Here is a 23,751-nt window from a genome sequence, read left to right on the forward strand (position 1 = left end):
CCTGTACTGTAGCCTAAAGACATTCCCCAAATGTGTTATTTTTTTAGGCTTGACTTCTCCTTGAAAGATGATGAAAAGCGTAACCAGCTCATCCTGGACCTGGCTGTCTATAGGTACAAACATTTTATTATGCACTTATTTACTGCATTCCCTCTGGTTTGCCTTCTCAGTAGCAGTCTTTTGAGTTCTGAAACATTTGGAAATGGAATTTGGTTTGCCATGTGGTTAAATGAAAAAGTTCATTTTTCAAGACAGAATTTACTATAATTTTTTAAAGCATGAAAATGAAAGGAGAAGTAAATCCACAGCCCATGACTGAACTCTGGAACACACCAGGATCTAAGTGGTTCTCAGAGCTTTGCTGTGCTCCGATGCTGCTACTGTGTGGACCTCTCTGCTCTTAAGACCACCTCTTTACTTTCATGGTCCTCTGTTTCTCCCAAACACTTTGACATATAATAAGCTGCAGGTGGTCAGGCCCCTCCCCTGGGCCCATCTGGAGACTGACGGAAGGTCACCAGGGAGCTTTTGCACCGCCCTCCTGTCTCCTGACTGGTCTCGCCCATGCTTTATTCCCATGGGCAGGTGGGTGGCCAAGGGTCCTTCTTGCCTCTCATCCTCTCTTCTTCCTAAAATGCTGTGCTTTGACCCTCCACCCTCAGCCTGTCACCTTTCCTTGACACAGGTCACACCGCCTCACTTCTTGAGGGTATTAGCTTTGGGTCACTAGGTAGTGACCTAGGTAGTGACCCCTGGTCATCTCAGGGTCCACTCACACACACTGCCTCTGCCTGCGATGCGGTCATCCTCACTGTCCTCATGACATGTGGCCTCCTGTCCTCCCACCTGAAATCAGATGTCACCTTATGGGGAGGACACTACCCACCATCCGACTAAAACAGGCGCTAGCCCTTGCAGCCCTTTCCCCGCCCTGCCCTGCTTTGGGGTTCCTATCTGACAAAGTATAAACACCCTTGTATCTCAGCAGATTTGAGGCCAGGGCAGGAACTTGTTTTTCTGTTCATCTCCAGCACCAAACTATCCAGTGCCTGGCTCCTCAGTGGCCTCCACAAATACGGGAGGAAATGAACAGGGAATGAAGGAGGAGTGAAAGGCGACCGTGGGGGTCAGTGAATGTGGACGCCTGTGGGTGGCGTTAGAGGCCTTTCTCTTTGTGTTGGTGCTTCACGTGCTCAGTTCTATTGAACTTCTCAGTCATCTGGGAGGGAGGAGGAGCTGCTGACCTGGAACTACCCGGGAGGCAGGGTGCATTGTCCTAGGGTGAGTCTCACCAAAGCAAACCGAGACTAGAGAAGCCTCTACATAAACCCTTAGGTCTTTGCTTGCTTAATGGTAGAAAAGTAGATGGAACTTAAACCTCACATTTTCAACTGTTTCAAAGCACAACTCAGGTATTTAGTGTAGGCACAATGTTGTATAACCATTAGCACAGTCTAGCTCTAGAACGTTTTCCTCACCCTTAAAGGAAACCCCTTTATCCTTGAAGAAGTCACTCTTATTTTTTATTTATTTATTTATTTTTACCAGTTCTCTGTGTCTTATATCTGCCTATTCTGTATAGTTTTTATGAATGGAATCATACAACACACAGCATGTGTGTGGGTTTCTTTCACTCACCAAAATGTCTTCAAGGTTTATCCTGTTGCAGCGTGTATCAGAATATCCTTCCTTTTTACAGCTGAATAGTATTCCATTGTGTGGATTAAGCACGCACTACTGTCTATTCACCAGCAGAGGGACAGGCTTTCACCTCTGGTTCTGTGATTGGGGCCATGTCTCCCACTCCCCGTATCCACCGCCCACTTGCTGCCTGTCACCTGTCTTCAATGCTTTTGCAATGCTTCCCAGATTGCTTCATGTCCTCTCTCTCTGCAGCTCTCCACTCAGCCATTCCTCTTGTGTTGCGTTGAATGTTCACCGTTTCATCCTTTGAAGTCTTTTCCACTGGTTTAGGGTTTTCTTCTTTCTTTCTGAGTTTATGGCACATACAGTCCCTTCACTTTTGGCTCTGTTGGCTCCTTGCCTATTCAGAGGTAAAAAAAAAAAATTTTTTTAAAGTTTCCTACACTGGACACTTTCCTCATCCCCACGTCTGTGGGTTTCAGGGCTGGTGTCTTTCTCCTTCTATGTAGTAAACCCCTTCTATTCTCATGACTCTGTCTAATGACTTACATTTAAATTCCTTATTATCTTGACACATGAGAATATACATGAAGTTAAACTCATTCAGTCATGTACACTTCTGGCCATTATTCAATAATTACCTACAAGACACTTAGATATAGTGTGCTGGGCGCAGAGAGATTATAAGCAGAATGTTCTAGATACAGTCAAAACTCCCCTATAGCTGGGAAGGTGGACAGTAAAGGCATCTAGTGAGTCTTACAGAAGAAGAGTGTTCGATGTTGTGTGAAGTCTGTGGCTGGTGGTATGGGGTGGTCAGGGAACCTTGCTGATGTGACCAATGACAACTGAAGTCTGAGAGGCAGCTTGCTCTAAAAAGAACTGGAAGATCTTTTCAGGCAGAGAAGGACCCTGCAGACAGGAACAGATGAACACATTAGGAGACCCTACACATGGAAAAGAACGTATCATCTGTTAAAGTGGAAAACATTACACATTAAGTCGTAAAAGACATGGTCTCTGTTTTTATTTTTATGAAATTGTTTTATTAAATAACATGTAATACTATTTCATTAACTATAGGTGGGCACCATGCACCTACCTTCATGCATTCTTAGAGGGAGGCATGATCGGTATCCTCACTGTACAGATGATAAAACTGAGGCTCTGAGATGTTAGGAACTTAGTCTCAGGTAATGAAGCAGGAAGCCATGAAGTCAATTCCCACAAGTCTGTGTGACTCCAAAGCCTGGGCCTGCAACCCCCATATTGACTTTCCTGCCTTAATGTTGGTGATTTTTTAATCATTGTTGTATTTTCTAATATCTACAATCCATATTTTTAAATATATACAGATAATTATTTGGCTAAACTTATTTCGATGAGCAATGTGAAATGGAAATCTTCCATTTGCTCATGAGACAAGGAAAATATGGCCAACTGATCATGGGGCCACTGTCCTCACTGAAAGCAGATGTCCTTCGAGGGAAGAAGCATGCTTGTCTTCCAGGGGCAATGGTCCCAGCACAGCTGCAGAACAGCTGCGGGTCTGGAGAGTGTCTGAGGAGGCAGGCCTGGCGGCTGAGCCCCGGGCCCAGTGGATTCAGCAGTCCTGTCTATTTGAGTTGTAGGGGCTTAAAATAAAATATTCATGAAAGCACATGGCAAGCTGTTTTTTGCAAACCTCTGGTTTTTCAGGCCTCAGATATTTTTGGGTTAGGGGCAATCAATGCCAAGTGTACTTGTAGGTCTTAAAATGAAATTGCTGATGTATTGAATTTCCTCTGGACTAGGGATTAATTAAAAACTAGTTTTTTAAGACCTGGTTAGCATGGAGATTTTAAATTTTCTTCACTTAAAATGTGTTTAAGTGTGTGAATTTATATTTGTACTTTTTAAAACTTACTGCTTTTGGAAATGATAAGATTGGGCCTGTTTGATTTTGAAGGTATATGGACACTTCTCTCATTGAGGTTGATGTGCAGCCAACTTATGTGCGAGTAATGGTCAAAGGAAAGGTAAGTGGAACCCCAGGACTCTAATGTCTTAAAAGATATGCCTTGAATTAAGCTGCGTTGCCTCAAAAGTTTGCAAACTATTAGCAGAACAGAAAAAACAATCAGAGTGCTTTATTTTTTTATGCCATGGGAATGGTATAAAGTGCCAATGACTGCTGACCATTGCACAGCTTGAGAAAATGTGCAACCCTGCCTCATGTTGGACTTTTTAAAAGCTAATAGCATGGCCATATGTGTGGTGATCCATGCATAAAGTTTAATGGTATACCCATTCTAAATACGATTTCATCGATTTCATTCACAGCAACTCTAATGTTGTCACTTTTTTTAAAAAAAAATCTTTTTAGTCATAGATGGACACAGTACTTTTATTTTATTTATTTATTTTTATGTGGTACTGAGGATCGAGCCCAGTGTCTCACACATGCTAGGTGAGTGCTCTACCACTGAGCCACAACCCCAGCCCTAATGTTATCATGTTTGAAAAAGTATTTTTAGCTGATTCTGAGCATTCACATAGATCAACTTGACTGCATTAAAAAGGAAATATGTTGATGTTTTATCTATAAACTACTTTTTAGTATAAATGGATCCATGAGTGTTCACTGTTTGTGATTGGTGACTGTCCTTTATACATTAAAATAAGTAAAATGGTTCATGCATACCAAGCACACCTTATATTTTCCTAGTAAGTTTAGGCACATTTCTTAATTGAGCAGTGCATCTTGAATTTGTAATGAAAATATCTCTTGAAGTAACTCTCAGGTAACATGCCCTTGTTCCTGATACCTGCTACTTAATTTCAGCCATTTCAGCTTGTCCTTCCTGCAGAAGTCAAACCTGATAGCAGCTCTGCTAAAAGATCACAGACAACGGGACATTTGGTGATCTACATGCCCAAGGTAGGTAACAGCATGTCTGTCCATTTCCAGTCCAGAGACACAGGGCCCTGATGGAACTTGTCCTATCAGGGCTAATGATGACTTCTGCTTGGGTGCTTCATTGAAAGAACCAGAACATCTACTTGGACCAACTCAGTAGGAGGGCAGAGGTCTATGAGGAGGAGGAGCTGAGACTGGGGTGACTAGGGCCCGGGTGGTGCAGCCTTCTGTCACTTCTACAGTTCTTGTCTCTGCCACCTTCTGGGGTCTGTGCAGACCAGTGTCTGGGTGGCAGTTGGGAGGATAAGTCACATGGTTCTTCTAAGGAAAGTAGATGCCACCTAGCATGTCTATTACATGGTGATTGGTACCTTCCCCTAATTAGCTTGAGAGGAGAGATAGGAGACCTGGATCTCTAAAAAGTTTGTTTGATTTCCAAATATTGAGCTTACTAGTTTTGTAACTTTGGAAAAGTTATTAACATGTCTAGGTCTCTATTTCCTAATGTCGTTTTTAAGGAAGAGAATGCATATAACATTCATAGCATGGTTAGCACTCAGGGAATACTGCTCAGGTTATTTCAGTATTGTTTTTATGATATGCACCAGACATTGCTTTAACTAAAACTCTTTTTTTTTTTTTTTTTTGGAAGGGGTTATTGTTGGTGTTACATATGTATTTTCTATATGGCAGTGGGATCAATTTGATTCAATTCAATTTAGCAAGCATTATCAAGGGCCTATGTTGTGTCAGTTTCTGGCCTAAAGATGAATAAGAAACTCTGGGTTTTTAATGATTCTAGTAGGGGAACACGGTTAAAAGCAAATAATTTGCCTCAGTCTGAGAAAAAACAATAATAGAGTCATGTGCTAGAAATAGTAGAGCTGACTCTAATTTGGTGAAGAAGAAATGCAGCACCATGAGTTTGAAGGGCAAGTCGAGGGTGATCGCGGAGGAGAGGAGGGCCATATGGCAAGGAGGCAGGAAGAGGAGGCACAGTGTGTGACTGGGAAGGGGCTCTGCGTGACTGTGGCGGGACACGTGCGAGAGGGCAGGAAGAGAAAGCTGGAAGGCCTGCAGCAGGAAATACACAGGTGACCTTGGACAGAAGCGCCACTCCAGGTGCATCGTGGTGTTGGGGATGTGCTGGAGAAACCAGAGGCACTGCTGGAAAAACCAAGGAGAAAAATGACACAGGTATAAACCGTACTTTTATCCTTTAACATCCAGTGGGTGCAGGCTAGCAGCCAGACTCTGCTCCAGGGTCCGGCAAGGTCCCCATTCTCTAGCATTGGACCGAACACACACAACAAGCAAACAAGCTTATTTCAGGAGGAGAGGAGCGCTAGGCTGAAGACACAGCTGGTGGTGAGGTAGAGCGGAACCACAGAGGGCATGAGACAGTCCCCGTGGACCTCACGAAGGTCAGGAAAGGTCGGGAAAGACTCCTGTGGGAAGCGCTCTTAAACTGAGACCCGGCCCAGGAGTAAAGTTGATGTGCTAAGTAGAAAGAACAGCAAGTACAGGGGCGTGGGTGGTGTAATAGTCGGCTCTGTCTTTCTGTGACTCAAAGACCTGATGAGAACTTAGGGGAAAATATAAACACCAAAGGCACACCCCCCAGTGGCCTGCTTCCTCCAGCCACACCTTTCCTGCCTACAGTTAGCGCCCAGTTTATCTCTATCAGTGGACTGATCCCTGGATTAGGTTGTAGCTCTCAAAGTCTCATCATTTTACCTCTGATCATTCATGCACTGTCTCACACATGAGCCTTTGGGGAACACCGCATATCTAAACTACAACAGGTTGAATGAGGCTACTTGTCCAGGAACAGGGTCGGGGAGGGCAGAATATCTGAAACATAATGACTAAGGAGGAGAGTGAAAGAAAGTGCCAGAAACACAGGCGAAGCAAGCTAGCCCCTACAGAGCCTTCTGGGCCCGGACAAAGAACATGAGTAGTAATCCAAGTGCCAGGGAGAACCACTGGTAGGTTTTAAGTGGAGGAATGAAGATCCGATTTATGTTTTAAAAAGATAATTGCGCCTTCTTTATGAATTAAGAATCAAAGGACAGAAAGAATAGAAGCAGCACAAACAGTGAGATGACTCTGCAGTGGGTGGCCGGTTGGGAGATGATGGCGGGTGGGAAGTAGCGGTGAGTAACAGGATTCAGACTGCTTTCACAGAGTGTCAGGAGATGCAGAGGTCAGGCTGCTCTCCTTAATGGGCATACGCTGGTGCCACTTTCTCAGATGGGAAAGACTGAGGGAGATTTTGGGAAGCAAATTATGGGTTGACAGGGCCATTTTAAATTGGCATCCAGTAAACATCTCGGTCCTTGAGCTCCGTGGAGAGAACAGACCAGGGATATGAAAATGGAGATTATGGGCATATAGATGGTGGTTACAAACATGGGCCTGAAAAAGATCACATCAGGAGGACGTCAAGATGGAGGGGACAGGAGACCCATGTTGGAGCAGGGAGACATTCCTTCCATCTGTGCCTGAGTAGAAAAGAGTCAGCATGTGAAATCATGGATGAGCCATCAGTGAATTAGGAAGACAGGAGAGAAGAAAATGTCTTTTTCTGGGGGATGATTACTAGAGATTGAACCAAGGGCCGCTTAACTACCCTACATCCCCAGCCCTTTTTATTTTCTATTTTGAAACAGGATCTTGTTAAGTAGCTAAGGGCCTACACCTAATAGTTGAGGCTGGTCTTGAATTTCCCATCCTCCTGCCTCGGTCTCCTGAGTTACTGGGATTACAGGTCTGCTCAACTGTGCCCCTCCTGAGAAAAAAAATTGTTTTTTGCAAAGAAGGAGCTACTAAGCTCAGTTAAGAAGCTCATCCCATGGCAAAACCTCTACGATGGCTGTTGAGGGGAAGGAAAGTCAGCTTTACCAAGGATGCCGCACCCTGGAGGGAGGCAGTGTGTGTCCCAGGAGCCCGAGTCAGGCTGTCTGGTGTTTTGAGAGGTGGTATCTCCTGGTGACAGCCTGCTTTTATCTAGAAGACAGGATGGAGAGTGAAGGCCGCGTCCTGGGAACAGAAGTAAAGCAAGGTGGAGAGAGCGTGGCAGCAGGCTGTTACAGAGGGGGAGGCTGAGTCTGAGGACCACACAGAGGAGGTGGCTGTCTTTGGACGGTACAGGCCTCTGCTGTCCTGACCAAAGCCCTTTCAGTGAGGCAGAGACATCAGAACTGTCAAGAAGGGCAGCCAGGAGAACTTGTGGATAAGGAGAAGACAGGAATCCAGGCAACTGCTTTGGGAAACTTTGTTGTGAACGTGAAAGAGTAATTGACCAGAGACTAGAGGGGCTGAAGAGTCCAGGGAAGGTTTTGAGGCTGTAGATGATATAGCTAGAAGAAACATTAAAGAAATAGAATAAAAGACTCTTTGAATGTCAAGTAGAAAATTGGAGATGAGAATATAGGCTGTACCTCCCTGGTGGGTTGGAGTCACGGACTGGTAGGGCTGCTTCTGATGGATGTTAGATTCTTAGACTCTTTGATTTTGATCTTGGAGTTGATTAGCTGAGACAGAATTTGTTTGAAAGTCTGACAGACTTTTCATAGATGAAAACCCTGGAAGAACGTAAGGAAATTAAACTCTAAAAATTAACTTTTCCACATGAAGTATCTGGATTCCTCATCATGGGCTCCGTGAATAGGTTAGGATGTTTTCTGCCGTAAGCTTCAGAAGCCCATATAAAGCTGGCTTTAACCATAAACAAGTCTTATAACAAGAGAGAAGAAGATGAGGAAGCCCCCAGGCAGTCAGGGTCAGCATCTTTCTAAAGTGTCACCTTGCTCTCAGATCAGCTTCCTCCCCGGAGACAAGGGCTAGCAGTAACTTTCTTGTTCTCACCTTGCATGAGACAGAGAGAGAGTCAGAGAAAGAGACACAGGGAGAGCATTCTCTTGCCACTGCAGGTCAAAATTTCCTCTGGACGGAGGTGGCCAGTTAGCTGAAGAGCCCAAGCGGTCTCAACTGGCTTAATCCTGAGGGGTCGAGCCCATCTCTGGTCAAAGGGATGGGACCACTTCAGTGATTTATATCAGTCAGACCTCATCCCATGACGAAGGGCAAGGTCACCTTCGACCAGGTCTCTCAGATTTCAAAGGGGAAGAGTAGAAAAGCCAGTCCAAAGGGGGTTCTGCTGCCAGGAACGAGGAGGAGTGTCTGCCGCAAAGAATATGCACTTGATTGAGCGGCGAGGCTTCTGCAGGGATTTCATAATCCTTCTTTTTTCTGTAGCAAATTTTCTAACAGCAATTATAGGTAATCAATTATGAATTTTTATTTGGAGGCAAAAAATAGCAAATAAAATTTGTCGTCAAGCAATAAAAGTAACAAACAAATCAAGATTCACATTGTCCTGTGTAGCCACGACAAATTAGGGATGCTTCTCTACTGACTAGAGTATCCTAGAGGGAAATCTAAGAGACAACAGACTCACCCCAGCACTTTGATATTGACTTCGTGTGATGTACTGATCAGCAACCATTTGTATTTTGCTTGGAAACTACAGTTCTAACTGTAAAGGCAGAGTAGATGACAACTCTGGTAGCTCTTAAAGGGAAGTCGAGAGAAAGGAACTATGCACCCTTTGCAGGGTGCCACACAGTTAATGAGAAAAATTCTGCTATCACTGCTTATGAGTCTTTTAAATAAACACAACGTTTTGTTTACATTTCCCTTTTTGTTTTTATAGCTAAATTGTTCATGTTAGTTGGAAACTATAGCAAATGACTTATTAAGTAGAAAGCATTATAGAAGTACTTGGTTGAAGATAATTCATATAGAAGGACTAAAATAGTTTTATCGTTTCCTCAAAAATAAACTATGAATAAATGTTTTTTCTTTGAGGTATATATTTGCAAAGATATTAGACCACTATATTAAAGTAACACTGATATATAAGTTATTATTCCTTCAAAAAGGAGTCAATAAATACAGATTTTGGACAATAATTTTTTGTTACAAATTAGATGTTTTTCATTTATGAGTAAGTATATACAGCTCAGAAAACAAAAATTATGTTTAAATCATCAAAAGTTAAAAAACAAAACTTTAACTTCCTTTATAGTTACTACTAAAAATGTATATTGCTGGAAATTAGCATGTTCATAATTTTCCTATTGATTGAAACATTTAAATTACTGAAGTGTAATCTACTGAGCTATTCTGTATGTCTAGACTTACTAATTTATTATGGAGTTGAGTATGGCCTGCTCATAATTACTGAGGCAAACCCTTGAAACATTAAAGACTATTGTAAGAATCAACCTAAGTGTTAGCAAACTGATAAAGAAACTTAGATAGATACATATACCTGTAGACAGCTATAGATACATCTGTACCACAGTAATTGGCAATATATCTGTGTGTGTGTGCACAGGCATATAGACATACATGCACACATACCAAATGAGATCCTGCCATGTGGGATGAGCCTGGAGGACATTTTGGTAAGTGAAATAAGTCAAACACAGAGAGGAAAATACGGCATGATGGTATTTATATGTGGAATCTAAACAAAACAGTGGTTCCCAGAGTCGGAGGTGGAGGGAAAATAAGGAGATGGGGGTCAAGAATGCAGGGCAGCACCCGTGTGCTGAATGAGCCTGCAGATCTAATGTACAATGCGTGGACTATGCTGATAAATTTGTACTCTATTTGGAATTCACACTAAATGAGCAGATTTTAGCTGTCCTGCCACAAAACAAAACAAACGATAACTACGTGAGACGGCGGACATGCTGACTACTTCACTATAACGACCTTTGCACTTTCTGTGTGTATCCCATAACGTCATGCGGTATACCTTAAATATGCACCATAAAATTTATTTTAAAGAGAAGTTGGTGTAACTAGGATGACTTTGACTTCAAATAACAGAAAACCCTGACTCAAAGAGTTTTAAATAATGAAGAACTTACATTAGCTCACTTAGAAAAGAGATTCAGGTTGGCACTCAGACGCCATTTTAGTTCATGCACAGGATATTGTCAACAAAGTAAGTAGAACTTAGTACTTTCAGAAATACTCAGAATAGGTCTTCATAGTTTGTAATATTTGAATACACTAAAGCAATTAACAGAATATGGAATTGGCGCTTGGTGGTCTCCTCCTCGCGATGGTTTTGTGAATGAGCCTGTGACTGGCTGATCTTTTGGTGCCTGTGTGTCAGACTATATCATATTTATTTGTGAATATCCAATGGTGAACTTCATATCCATTTTTCAAGGACACAAAACTTGTCATTGATTCCTCAAAATGCTGCCATTGTTTTTTCTTTATTTAGATACTCTATTCAGCATTTTTTAATGACGTCAAATTGCTATTTTTTTTTCTTTCTTACCATAAAGTGAGTCTGGATCTATGCAGACGGGGTGCTGAGCAATAAGGCAAGTTTCACCAGTGTAGGCCTGTGTCTTGTCACATAGGTCAAGGCTGAAGTTTCTATTGCTGGCATCAGTGGGTGCAGGCAGCTGCGCTCCTCTCCTGAGGCTTCCCCTGGCTCTGAAGCCCTAGGGGTTCCCAGCACAGAGTCTGCAGCAGCCTTTGGTGTGTTCTGGCTTATGTAATATACAAACTTCACGGTCCCAAGCGTGCCCAGACACCTGAAGTCATTTGCTGTCATTTGAGCCCAGCCAGGGCACAGGCCCCAGCATGCCCCTTCCTCGGTCTCCCCCTCCACCATTTACTGGGATTGCTGTCTGGGGCAGATGTGGCCTGCTGGGTAGCTGATGGAGACCCTCTGGCCTTTATAAAGGTGGCACCCAGCATGGAGGGCGAATGCCCGGAGGAATAGGAAACACCATCCAGGTTCCTTTCTCAGTCCTCTCCACCCGTTAGTGAACTTCTAGCTCTGGCAGGTTTATTTATGAGTCTTTGCTTTGAGGATTGGCATCAGAAGAATCTCAGTGACCACTGCCCACAGCCTCTTATTACATTAACCAAATCCACGTGTGAAGAAGCAAAAATCAGTAGGTGCCCTCTACCAACCAAGAATTCCCTGCACTTCTTCCGGTGAGTTAGGAATTCTTTTTTCAGGACAGCCTGATATGGATCAGATTGTCACCTTTCCCATTTCATTCAGAGTTAAGGCCAGCCCTCGTATGCTGCCCCATCAGCTCTCTGACATCACTTTCCTCCTCTTGCTCTCTCAGCATTCCAGCCTCATTGGCTTCCTTGCTATTCCACAAACATGACAAGCACCTGTCTATCGCAGGGCCTTTGCACAGCTCCCCTCTCTGCTGCAATATCCCTCATCTCCCTCTGGTTTCTACTGTCACTCCAGTGAGGCCTTTCCTGAACCCTGTGTTTCAGAAGCACCTGTCCACGCAAGCGCTCCTCATCCCACCTTCCTGAGGCATGTGTCTTCGAAGCTTTCCACCACCTGGCAGTCCAAATATTTAGTCATTCATTTCTCTGTCTGTTTTCTCCAACAAGACTGTTGGTTTCAAGAGAACAGGGATTTTCATTCGTTCTCGACACTGCCTTGTCTGGGGCACCTGGAACACAGCCTGGCAGAGTGGCTGTTCAACAGGTTTTATGAACAAGCGAATAATTAACTGCATTTTGAAATTTAAAAAATGAATCTGCCCTAATTACCAAATATTTCCAGCCCTTTACTGATAATTTTCCATGTGTATTTTTTTAGATTAACTTTATCAAATCTTGTCTCTGAAAAAGACCATGGTAATTTATGTTGCCATGGATTTAGAGACAGTAGAAAGAAATGATGCAGAGTGGACATTGGATCCAGACAACCTGGGTTAAGTCTCAATATTTTTACTCAGCAGCTGTGTGACTTTGGAAAATTATTAATCTCTGTGTTCTTTTGGTTCCTCACCCATTAAACGATAAATCAGGCCTCAAAAGGCTATCTTGCGGATTATGTAAATTTAGGTAAGTAAAACAACTAGGACAGTGGTTAGACATAATGCAGATTGCATTAGTGCTGAACAAAACATTGTTCATTACTATTAATACTGTAAAATAATTAATATCTATTAATATTTGTTAATATTGTTTTATAATTACTTATTAATCCATTTTCTATTGCTGTAACAGAATCCCTGATGCTAGGTAAGTTATAAAGAAAACAGGTTTCTTTGTTTATTTGGTTCAGGGTTCCAGTGTCTGGAAAGTACAAACAATATGGCACCAGCCTCTGGCCATGCCTTGGCTATGTCACAACTTGACAGTTGGCGTCACTTGGTGTGGGACATAACAGGAGATGGTGGGGCGGGGTCATGTAGCAAGGGAGGAAGCAAAGAAGTAGAGAGGGGCCAGGCCAGCTCTTTTATTACAACCTGCTCTTGGGAACTGGGAACACGTCCACCCCAGGAGACCCACCCTGTATTCGTCCCTTCGCCTCCTACTAGGCACCACCTCATCAAGGTGCCACCACCTTTCAGTACCCTTACAGTGGAGACCACACTTGTGGGTTTTGGCCAGGACAACCACATCCAAACCATCCATAGTGGTTCTGAGACTGCACAGGTGTGTATCTGTAATGGGAATGACTGGTGTTGTCGCATTACCCAAGGTGGACCCCAGTAGTGGGTGTCTCCATTAGCACCTTCATATCGTTCCCAGAGGGTGTTGTTTGTTCCAGCTGTTTCCTTTCAATAGCTGCTACACCCTTTCTAGAGTTCGTCCATAGATCCCATGCTTATGCTTTTGGATCCTATTTTGAGTGGGATTTTTCCCCTACATACTTCCTGAGAATTTATGCTTGTCCTTCAGCCTCTAATTTAGATGTGTAGCCAGACTAAGTTATATGCACATAAACAGTCTTATCTTCAGCTGGGACTATGTGGCATATGATCTCACCACAGTCCAACTTAACAAGATTTAACTGAAATTTTGCATTCGCTGAGAGGTCTGTTCACTTGCATCGAGTCATTAAATTAAACTCCCATCTGATTCTCAATTGACAAGTTACAGGAACACTCTAAGAATATGCTTCATGATTTCCTTTGGGTGTTCCTTCAGAATAATTAACTGAGATTAAGGAAGTGGCTGTCTGAACTGAACAGCAAAATGTATTTACAACTTCAGCTGGTGAGCATCTTGCTTGATTCTGTTTATGCCAAACACAGAAGGCGAAGGTCACATTTTAAGGTCAATGAAACAGACCACACTTCAGAAAACAGTCTCAGACTCCTTTCTCCTTGTTATTTGGGCACATGTTTCACAGGACTTTCTCTCTACTCAGGTACATGCGATAGACCCAACAGAAACTCACCTCTCTCTGGCTGCCAAGTTGGTCTACAGTGCTGGTCACTTTCCAGGTCTCCTTGTCCTCTCATGCTTCTGTTCTTTTATTTCTCAATCTCATCTCATTCTTAAAACTCCCACCACTGAAAAAAAAAAAATAGAAGCATCAAAAGATAATGTCCATAAAGTTCCAGCACCATCCCTGCCACCTGCAGGTCTCCCCGCTCGCCCACCTGCTCTCCCTGAACCTGAGAGCCCACTGCCTGTGGTCCACCCAAGCCCCAGAAGCCTGCGGCATCCTATTGTCGCTTGCCTTTGGAGGGGAATTTTTCCCTTTGGGATTCTCTCCTCTCAGCTGCCTCACTGAATCTCACCTCTCTGGATCTTATATTAGAAAACATGCTGAAATATTTCCCCTCTAAAAACCCAAACAGAATAGCATAAAACATCCCCCTCTATTTATTGCCCTAATATAATTCTTTTTGCAAAACTCTTAAAGATGACATTTTTATTTGCTGTTTCAGTTCTTCTCTAAAATCTGTAAAGCTTCCTAACTCTTCTCCTCTGAAATATCTGAGGCTCCAGTCCTCTCCTCATTATTAAATGCTATGCCATCCTTCTTTCTCTTCCTACTGGGGCTATTATGCTCTTTTATACCTTTAGTCCATCCCTCCATTTAAAAATTCTGGTGTTTTAATTAGAGCATTATAGTCGTGCTTAACTTGGGGTTCGTTTTGACACGATCGTACAAGCATTTGCTTTCCAGTCCCCAGGGCTTCCCCTTGCTCATTTCTCCTCTCTCCCCTGTTTCCTTTCCTCTACTGGTCTTCCTTCTATTACCTGCAGATTTTTTTTTTTAATATTGCTTTATAGATGTACACAAGGGTGAAATCCCTTATGGCAATTCATATCTGTATCGGTATGATTTTATCAGTTCCATTTCACTATTCCTCCCTCTTCTCATCTCCCTCCCTACCTCTACTGTACTGAACTCTCTTCTATTTTCATGAGATTCCCCCCAAATTTTTTCAAGTCCTTTTGTTTTCTCTAGTTTCCACATAGGAGAGAAAATACTCAATCCTTGACTTTCAGAGTCTTTTTCCCTTAGTTGACATATAGTTCCATTTATCTACCAGAAAATGCCATAATTTCATTTTTATTTATAGTTCAGTAAAATTTCATTGTGTATATACACCCCATTTTCTTTATGCATTCATCTGTTGACAAGCACCTGGGCTGGTTCCATAACTTGGCTATTGTAAATTGTGCTGCTGTAAACATTGATGTGCCTGTGCCTACATCACTATAGTATGCTGGTTTTAGTTCTTTTGAATAAATACTCAAGAGTTGGATAGTTGGGTCAGATAGTGGTTTTATTCCTAGTTTTTGAGGAACCTCCATACTGCTTTCCAGAGTGGTTATACTAATTTGCAGTCCCACCAGGAATGTATGAGTATACCCTTTCCCCCACATCCTTGCTAGCATTTATTATTGCTTGTATTCTTGATGATTGCCATTTTGACTGGAAATAAAATCTCAATGTAGTTTTGATTTGCATTTCCCTGGTTGCTAGGACTGTTGAACATTTTAAAAATTTATTTGTTGGTTATTTCTTTTTTTGTAAAGTATCCATTTGGTTCTTTTGTCAATTTATTGATTGGGCTATTTTTTTTTTTTTGGTGTTAAGTTTTTTGAATTCTTTATGTATTATGGTTATTAATCCCCTATTGAAGGATCAGTTGGCAAAGATCTTCTATTCTGTAGGCTCTCTCTTCCTACTCTTAATTGTTTTCTTTGCTGTAATGAAGTTTTGTAATTTGAAACTGTTCATTCTTGATTTTATTTCTTGCATTTTAAGCATCATGTTAAGGAAGCTGGTACCTGCTCCACTATATTAGTGTTGAGCCTAGGTTTTGTCCTAGAAGTTGTAAATTTTTTGTCTAATTCCTAGGTCTTTGGTTAATTTTGAGTTGACTTTTGGGCAGGGTAAAAGATGGGCACAAAACATGGATGTTCACTCTTATTACTCCTATTCAACATAGTTCTTGAAACATTAGCCAGAGCAATCAGAGAAAAAAAGGAAACTAAAGGGATACAAATAGAAAAAGAATTTCTCTGTTTGCTGATGGAATGATTATTATATATAGAAGATCTAAAAAACTCCACCAGAAAACTTCTAGAGCTGAAAGACAAATTCAACAAAATAGCAGAATACAAGATCAATATAAATCAATCTCTTTCCTATATTCCAATAATGGATCTGTAGAGAAAGAAGTCAAGAAAACTATCCCATGCATGATAACCTAAAATATAACAAATAAAATAATTGGGAATAAATATAACCAAAGAGGCAAAAGACCTCTACAAAGAAAACTATAAAACACCAAAGAAAAATATTGAAGAAGACTTTAGGAAGATGGAAAGATCACCCATGTTTTTGGATAGGCAGAATTAATATTGTCAAAATGATCACACTACCAAAAGCATCGTGCATTTCAATGCAATCCCTATCAATGACATTCTTTACAGAATACCAACGACATTCTTTACAGAACTAAAAAGGAAAAAAAAGTCCTAAAATTCATTTGGAAGAATAAAAGACCCAGAATAGACAAAGCAATCCTGAGCAAAGGTGATGTTAGAGGCATCACAATTCCATATTTCAAATTATACTACAGAGCTATGGTAACAAAACAGTATGGTATGTCATTGAAACAGATGTGAAAACCAATGGTGTAGAATAGAGCACAGAGTCAAATCTACATAGATACAGTCATCTGACACACAACAAAGGTGCCAAAAACGTATCTCGGAGAAAAGGTTAGTCTTTGTAACAAATGGTGCTGGGAAAACTGTATATCCATATATGAAAAAATGAAACTAGATTCCTATTTTTCACCTTGTGCAAAAAAATCCCTCCATTTTTAATCCCCTTCACTTGAATTTAGATACACCGTCCTCACTGGGATTTTTCCCTGTCACTAGATGCTCCTTTTCACTGTTTATCCTTTACCACTGGATGCTTCTCTGCTGCTTCTTTCTGATATTCAGGTCTCTGAAAATTGGCATCTGCAATCATTCAGTTCTGGGACTGCATATGTTCTCTGTTTCTATTTATACCCTATATAATTTCAAGATATTAAATATCTCCAGATCTCTATCATCTGCAAATTGCCAACTAAGTAGTAAGGAGCAACAGTCAACACCGAGGAGATCTAGGCACACATGAAGATGTGAGTGGGATCCAGTAGAAACCCGGTCAGTGTTTTGGAATCTGGTTATCAGGTGATTACTCTTCCTTCTTTCTTAAGGGTAACCTTATTAGTCTCACACTAAATTGTGAGACACAGAGTATTTCACACTATAAAACACTCTAAATTTGGTTTTCTTAGAACTTGAGATTCTTGAGTGCAGTATTTTATTTGGGGAGTAAGAGAATGCTGATCAGGAAGAAGGGAGAGAAAGACAGCCAATGGAGAGTTCACTATTAAACCAGTTATCCCAGTGGGAAAGTAGGAGATCATGGCAAACACATATTTCAGAACAACTCTACTGAAGGGGCAATGGAACCGAGGTATTCACATGCCAACTGCTGAAATCTTTGGTTGATGAGTGCTCCCTGTCGTGAGATTGCTGCTGCAGGTGGTGGTGGTGGTGGTGTAAACTGAACTGCTACCAGTGTAGAACAAGAAGTCCTTCACTGTTCCAGGAAAGAGGATCCAGCCACCAAGGTTGGGTATTAGTGACTGGAAATCTGCTAGAGGATATGGAAAGGTCAAAGTGTTTCCTAAGAAATCAGAAACTATAAAAGTGATAGAGTATACTTAAAGAGCAACTAAATGAAAAGAAATTCCAGAACTAAAATACAAAATAAATTAATTTTAAGGAGTGAATTTTATAGATTTAACACACCTGAAAAAACCACTAGTGAATTAGAAAACAATTAGAAGATGTTGTCTAGAATGCAGCATAGAGAAATAAAATTTAACAGAAACACTAAAAATATGTAGAATGCAGTAAAAAGGTCTAACACATGTTTAACATAGTTAGTCCCATATGAAGGAGAAAGGGAAAATAAGGCAGAAATAAGGTTGAAACAGATAATGACTTCCTAGATTATTTATACTTGCCTGAGTATCTACTGGCTCCCACTCGCATCTTTGTTTGTGCCTAGTTTATCTTTGTGTGCTGGATGCTCATTTGAAATAAATTATACTCTTTGACTTAGTGTGTAGCTCCATCTTGATAAACCCGCTGGAAGTTAGCTAGGATTTGTGCACAAACTGAAAATGTATTACATACCTGTCTATGAGACACTGTGCTAAACTTTTGAGAGTTGAAAGTAAAATAGTTTTGTCCCCCTTCCCTGAAGAATTTTACCAAATATTCAGAGATAAAATACAACCACAATTACTACCCTTTAGCAAATTTGTTTAATGCTAATTTGTTTAATGTGCTAAACAATGTATACAGTTAATCCTTGCAATAACCATACAACCTAGGGATGTTTATTATCTTTATTTTTTCAATGAGTAGATGGTATTGCAGATGCAGTGGCACATGGCTGTAACCCCAGTGACTCAGGAGGCTAAGGCAAGAGGATCACAGGTTCAATGCCAGTATCAGCAACTTAACAAGACACTGACTCAGAATAAAAAAAAAAAAAAAAAAAAGAACTGGAGATGTAGCTCATTGGTAAAATGCCCTTGGGTTCAATCCCCAGTACAAAAAAAAAAAAAAGAAGAAGAAGAAAAAAGTATTATATCATTAAAAATCATTGGATTTTGGGGGGTGTCACAAGTTGTCTTCTGTCAAAAGTCTAATAAATATGATATTAGACAGATTACTTAATCTCTCAGTCCTATCCTCATACCAGTTAACAGTAAAGACTAACAACATAATTAGCATTTATTGAAGATTTACTGTGCCACGCACCATTGATTACTTTAAGCTTCAATGGAGTAGGTATTAGTATTCCCATTTTGCAGAAGAAACTAAAGTGTTATACTGCTTTTTAGCGTAAGGCATGCAATCCAAATGAAGGGAAACAATGCCTCATAATATCATCATCACCAGATAATATTTGCACCATTAGTAGCTGTATAGTTTAGATGTGAGACAATACAAGAAGATTCAGAGGAGAAATGATTTGGTTGTGAAAGTCTTAACCCAATCAGTAATTAATCCCCTGATAGAGATGAACTGAGTGGTAACTGAAGGCTGGTAGGCTGTGGCTGGAGGAGGTGGGAGTTGGGAGTGTGGCTTTGGACATATATTTGTATCTGGGCAGCAGAGTCTCTCTCTGCTTCCTGACCATCATATGAGCTGCTTCCCTCTGCCACACTCTGCCTCCATGATGATCAGCCTCACCTTGAGCCCTGAGGAATGGAGTCTGCTGTGAACGGATTGAGAATTCTGAAATCATAGGCCTCCAAATAAACTTTTCCTCCTCTACAATTGTCCTGGTCAGGTTTTTCAGTCATAGCAGCAAAAAAAGTTGACTCAAGCAGTTGCTCAAAATAATACAGAGCTCTGCCTCCAGAACTTGGTTCCTAAACTTTTACTTTAAAACAAGGAAGTGCTTTGGGAGCCCTCATGAGTATCACTGTTCTTCATTGATCTTTGAGGTTCTCTCCCCATTTACGAAACTGTCCAGGGTCAGAATGAGACGTGATGAAATTGACCCTTTCTTCTATGATCCCTCATATCACTTTAATTGGACGATACCGGCACAGTTACCCGTGTTGTCGGTGGTGGGACAAGGAAACTCATTTTTTGGAGGGGACTGCATCAAATTTATAGAGAGACCTTTTTCCAAAACCATGGGCTTCCTGTGGGTTGGTAGGTTGACTTTCCTCTTTTCTGGGTTTCCTGGAAGTTAAATGAACACATGTCAACTAAATAAGTGCTTGTCTGACTAAAACTACATTAGATTCAGATGAAGGCCAGGCCTCAGCTACCCAGGTGAGTCTGATCTCACCAGGAACACCCTCCCACACAGTTGGCCTGGGTTCACAGAGGAATCAGTTTCAGGAGCATTGGGAACTCACCGACCTCATGTTGACAGGCGAGGCTCCTAGGGATTAGGGAGAAGGGCTCCTCTGGTTACCGAGAGGCCAGGGATGCTTCCGAGAATGGCAGGCTCAGTGGGCTCTGCCATATCTTGAAATGGATTCATGAACTTCTTATCTTCTGTTGAATTCCTTTCTGCAGCCCCTTGAGTCTGTCGATGGTTTTTAGAAGGAAATAGTAGAGGAGGTGATCCTGGCCCAGATCCCAGTGAGGAGACCACCACAGTCTTTTGCCTCTGCAGAACTACAGCTGCCTCCTAGAGCAGGCTTTGTCCTTTTTCCCACCTTCCTGTAGGGGTGAGTGACAGGCAGGAAATGAGGAGGAAAAGACCAATTCAAGGCCACTGGTGGAATGCCTGTCTCTCTTCTGTCATTTCTGGACCCTGTGCCTTGAGACTGAGAGCCACACCCAGCCTCCCTTGCTCTGGGGGCTTACAAGGCAGCAGGAGAGGCCCTTGCTCTTTTTCTACTTCAGGTCCCTGATTCTTGGGTTTTCTCAAAGCAGTGAGGCTGGAGTATGCCTGAATGGCAGCCTGGATGGCTGCTGCCATCACTGCCTAGTGTGAATGTTGTAGGAGAAGCTGCAGGTCCTGGGCTTGCAGCTGCAGATTCGATGGACAGAAGGGTTAACACTGTTTTGTGGTGCAAAACCATCCCAAACACCAGGGGCTCTTTTCCAAAGAGCTAGCTAGGATCCACCCTGTTTACTACATCTGCATGCAACCTTTCCTCACTCTGAGGTCCAGTTGCCCAGGCAACCAGGAGTGGCAGCTGAGTGGTGTGGCTCTGACTCCTATCACTCTTTCCCTGGTGGATGAGCTCACAGAAATGACTCCACAGTTCTTCCTGCTCCTCTCTTGCCCTCCTCCTCCTTTCTCCTGCTGAAGTCTCATAGCTTCTCTTCAGAATTGGGCTGACTGACAGTGTCTCTCAAATTGGCTCTTTTCACTGCCTCCATTCGGATTCCATTAGCTGGCCTTGACCCTGCCCTTATGTGAGCCTCTTCTGGTCAACACTCCCACTCCTCAGCTCAGTGGAATCTGATCGCTAATGTAGATGAAAAACTAACAACAACAACAACAGAAAGAGCAGAGCACTTCCCAATGAGCACACTCAAATAGAGCAGTTTTTTTTAATTTTATTTTTTATTGGCTCTTCTTAGTCATACATGACAACAGAATCCATTTTGACATAATTATAAAAGTACGTAGAGCAGGTTTTATTGTCTATGTTTCCACATAGTCTGGAGGAGAGGGGACACGCCCTTGAGAGGAACCTGGGGAGAGGAATCATGTGGAAGGGGTCCCCAGATTCAGGGAGGAGATGGTCACGCCTTGCCGAGCTGCAGCATTCCTCAGGTGGAGGAGACAGGTGTAAGACCAGGATGCCTTGTGGTTTCTCAGAACAAACACTCCGCAGCCAGAAGGTTGGCAGGAGCCCTGGGAGACAAGGGTGTTTCCACGCAAGGTTTGGGCAAGCCACGGACCCCAGAGATAAAGCCCGAAGGCGCCCTTGACTCCCTTGACTCCCTTGACTCCCTCGCACTCCCCGCAGAGAACTTGCCAGCAAACCCTCTTGGTTCTGTCTTGGTAGCTCCAGAATCTGGCCAGCTCTTGCCACCTCCCTTGTCACCTGACTGTCTTGGTGACTTCCCCATCTTCCCACCGAGTCTCCCCCTTTCCTCTCCTGCCTGTTGCAATGTATTCTCCATACCCCAGCCTGGGGACCCCTAGGCAGCAGTGAGACCATGTCCTTGTCCCCCTCTGCTCAGATGCTCTGAGAGAGCTTCCTGGTACAGCCAGGGAACAAGCCAGTCTCCTGGGCTCCCTTTGCCCCCTCCTCCTGGCCTGCACCCCTCGCTGCTGCTGGTCTTCAGGCCAGGCACTTGCTCTTCTCTGCAGGAAACTTTGTCCCCTCACCTCCTCCAAGCCCCCCTCGCTGGAATCTCGCTTTCTCAGTAAGGTTTTCCTAGGCCTGCTTAATGCTGCAGCCCCACCTCTCTGTCCACAGCCTCCTTCCTCCATAGCCCTGGAGTGCTGGGTGTGCTTGGTACTTGTTTTCTGTCTACCGGCTCCCTCCCGGAATGGAAGCTCAGGAGGGCAAAGGTTCCTGGGAGTTTTATTCAGCGCCAAATGCTCATGACCTGGGAAATTGCTGGGCCCTTGGCAGAGGCCTTCATGAGTGCTTGCTGAATCAAGGAATGATAAGAATCATCATGAACTTCTTTAAGTGGAGGCCGTTTCCCACGGAGACTCTCTAGCAAGGTGGTAAAAGGATATATCCTTTTCCTTTCAAACATCATTATTATTCCTGATGTTTGTTCTAGCTTAATACAATTTCATTTTCAACTTTGGGCTGCGGTGTGTGGAAGAATCTGCATGGCAGCTCTCAGCCTGATCACACTTCACAAGTGTGAGAGAATTGTGAAGGAGCCAGTGGTAGTTCAATTTTTTTCTACTTTTTTTCCCCCAATCACAGAAATATCTTATGTAACTATCAATATTGATTTTGCATATGACTATCCTTTAGTAGCCCCCTTTAACATTTTCCTCAGAAAACTTGGGTAGCTTTGGAATCTAAGCAGAACTCTTATTCTTCTTACTTTTCTGTTAAGTTTTTCCAAAATTTAAATTTTCTTTGCTGTAATTACTCATTTATTTGAGATGAAATATACTTCAAAAATGTTTGACTAATACAGGTATCTTTATCTGTTCAAAGATTTTAGAATAATATGCCAGTGGTAATTTACATGTTTTCTGATATTATAGATTGTTGACTTTTAAAAATGTAAAAAAAGATCATGTTTTCCTTAAAGAAGTTGTTTGTAATAGGCTCAGTGAATTGTGGGCTGTTCTTTTTTGCGAAACTAGGGATTAAAACCAGGGCCTTGCGGATATTAGGCAAGCCTTCCTCCGCTGAGCTACGTCCCCAACCTACGTGCTTTGCTTAATGTTGTCAATCAGAATCCAGTCAAGAAATAGCAAAATCTGGAGTCAAAATATCAACAATAAATTCTGATACCCCCTTTAATGCCAGGGATAATAGGAAATCTTGTTAATTCTAAGGTTTTCTACTACTAACATACCTTTCAGCTTTCCAGGAGTGAGAACTTTGCTTATTTAAATGTCCGACACCAGTATTATGGATAATTAACTAATATCAACACTAGAAATATGTAATAAGACAAATAATTTACGAATGCTTCTGAAGTTGCTGAAGGGGTTGTTGGAAAATGGTGATCTATGTCAATTGTATGGCTGGACTTTGTTACTGAGCACTATCAATATAGTCTGATTCAACTCTTCCCAACTCCCAAGACTTATGTCAATGTTTTTGATATCTAGAGAACATAGACAGTTTGGAAGTTTACAAAGATAAAATATTTAGGCGTTTTTAGAAATTACTTACAAGCATGGGTGAAGATGTTAACATGTATACTTAAGCAAAATGATAGTGGGGAAAAAGTTTGCTATACTATGCCCATAAATAAATTATATGGGCATTATTAATAACAGACGAGGGTATTGTTAGCATGTTTGGTTGTCACAGAGTAAGATGCTAGAGCACAGTAGTAGGATACTTGTAGATTTGGAAAACCTTCAGGTAACTAATGAATTATTAATTAATCGATTAAATATTTATTAAATTCAACTAAGATTTATTAAGCACCTAGATAAAGGTCTGTGTGAATTAAAGTAGAAGAGCAAAAATGCAGTACGTGTCCCTCAGTCTTTGCTCCTGTCCCCTCCTTATTCCCCAAGACCCAGATTTGCCCTTGCCCAAGTGTACAAGTCCCAGTTTCCAATAGGCTTAGACTCTCGCTAAGTCTATTCACTTCTGCTTAACTTTGAAATTCTGTTGCTGGCTCAGACACTAGTATCATGGTCATGAATTCTTGGA

General features: G+C 42.0%; 1 protein-coding gene across 2 annotated transcripts in view; it reads left to right on the forward strand.

Annotated features, from left to right (window-relative positions):
• Dnaaf11 (dynein axonemal assembly factor 11) overlaps positions 1–23,751 on the forward strand; it is a 93,404-nt gene that overhangs the window by 42,290 nt on the left and 27,363 nt on the right. For both annotated transcript variants that reach the window (XM_047522936.1, XM_047522946.1), the window contains exons 8-10: positions 48–113; positions 3,593–3,662; positions 4,469–4,564. In XM_047522936.1, coding sequence (XP_047378892.1) covers positions 48–113; positions 3,593–3,662; positions 4,469–4,564 — 232 coding nt within the window. The remainder of the gene's footprint in view (positions 1–47; positions 114–3,592; positions 3,663–4,468; positions 4,565–23,751) is intronic.

This window comes from Sciurus carolinensis, chromosome 1 (assembly GCF_902686445.1).
Source record: "Sciurus carolinensis chromosome 1, mSciCar1.2, whole genome shotgun sequence".
In the NCBI taxonomy this organism is placed as follows: Eukaryota; Metazoa; Chordata; class Mammalia; order Rodentia; family Sciuridae; genus Sciurus; species Sciurus carolinensis.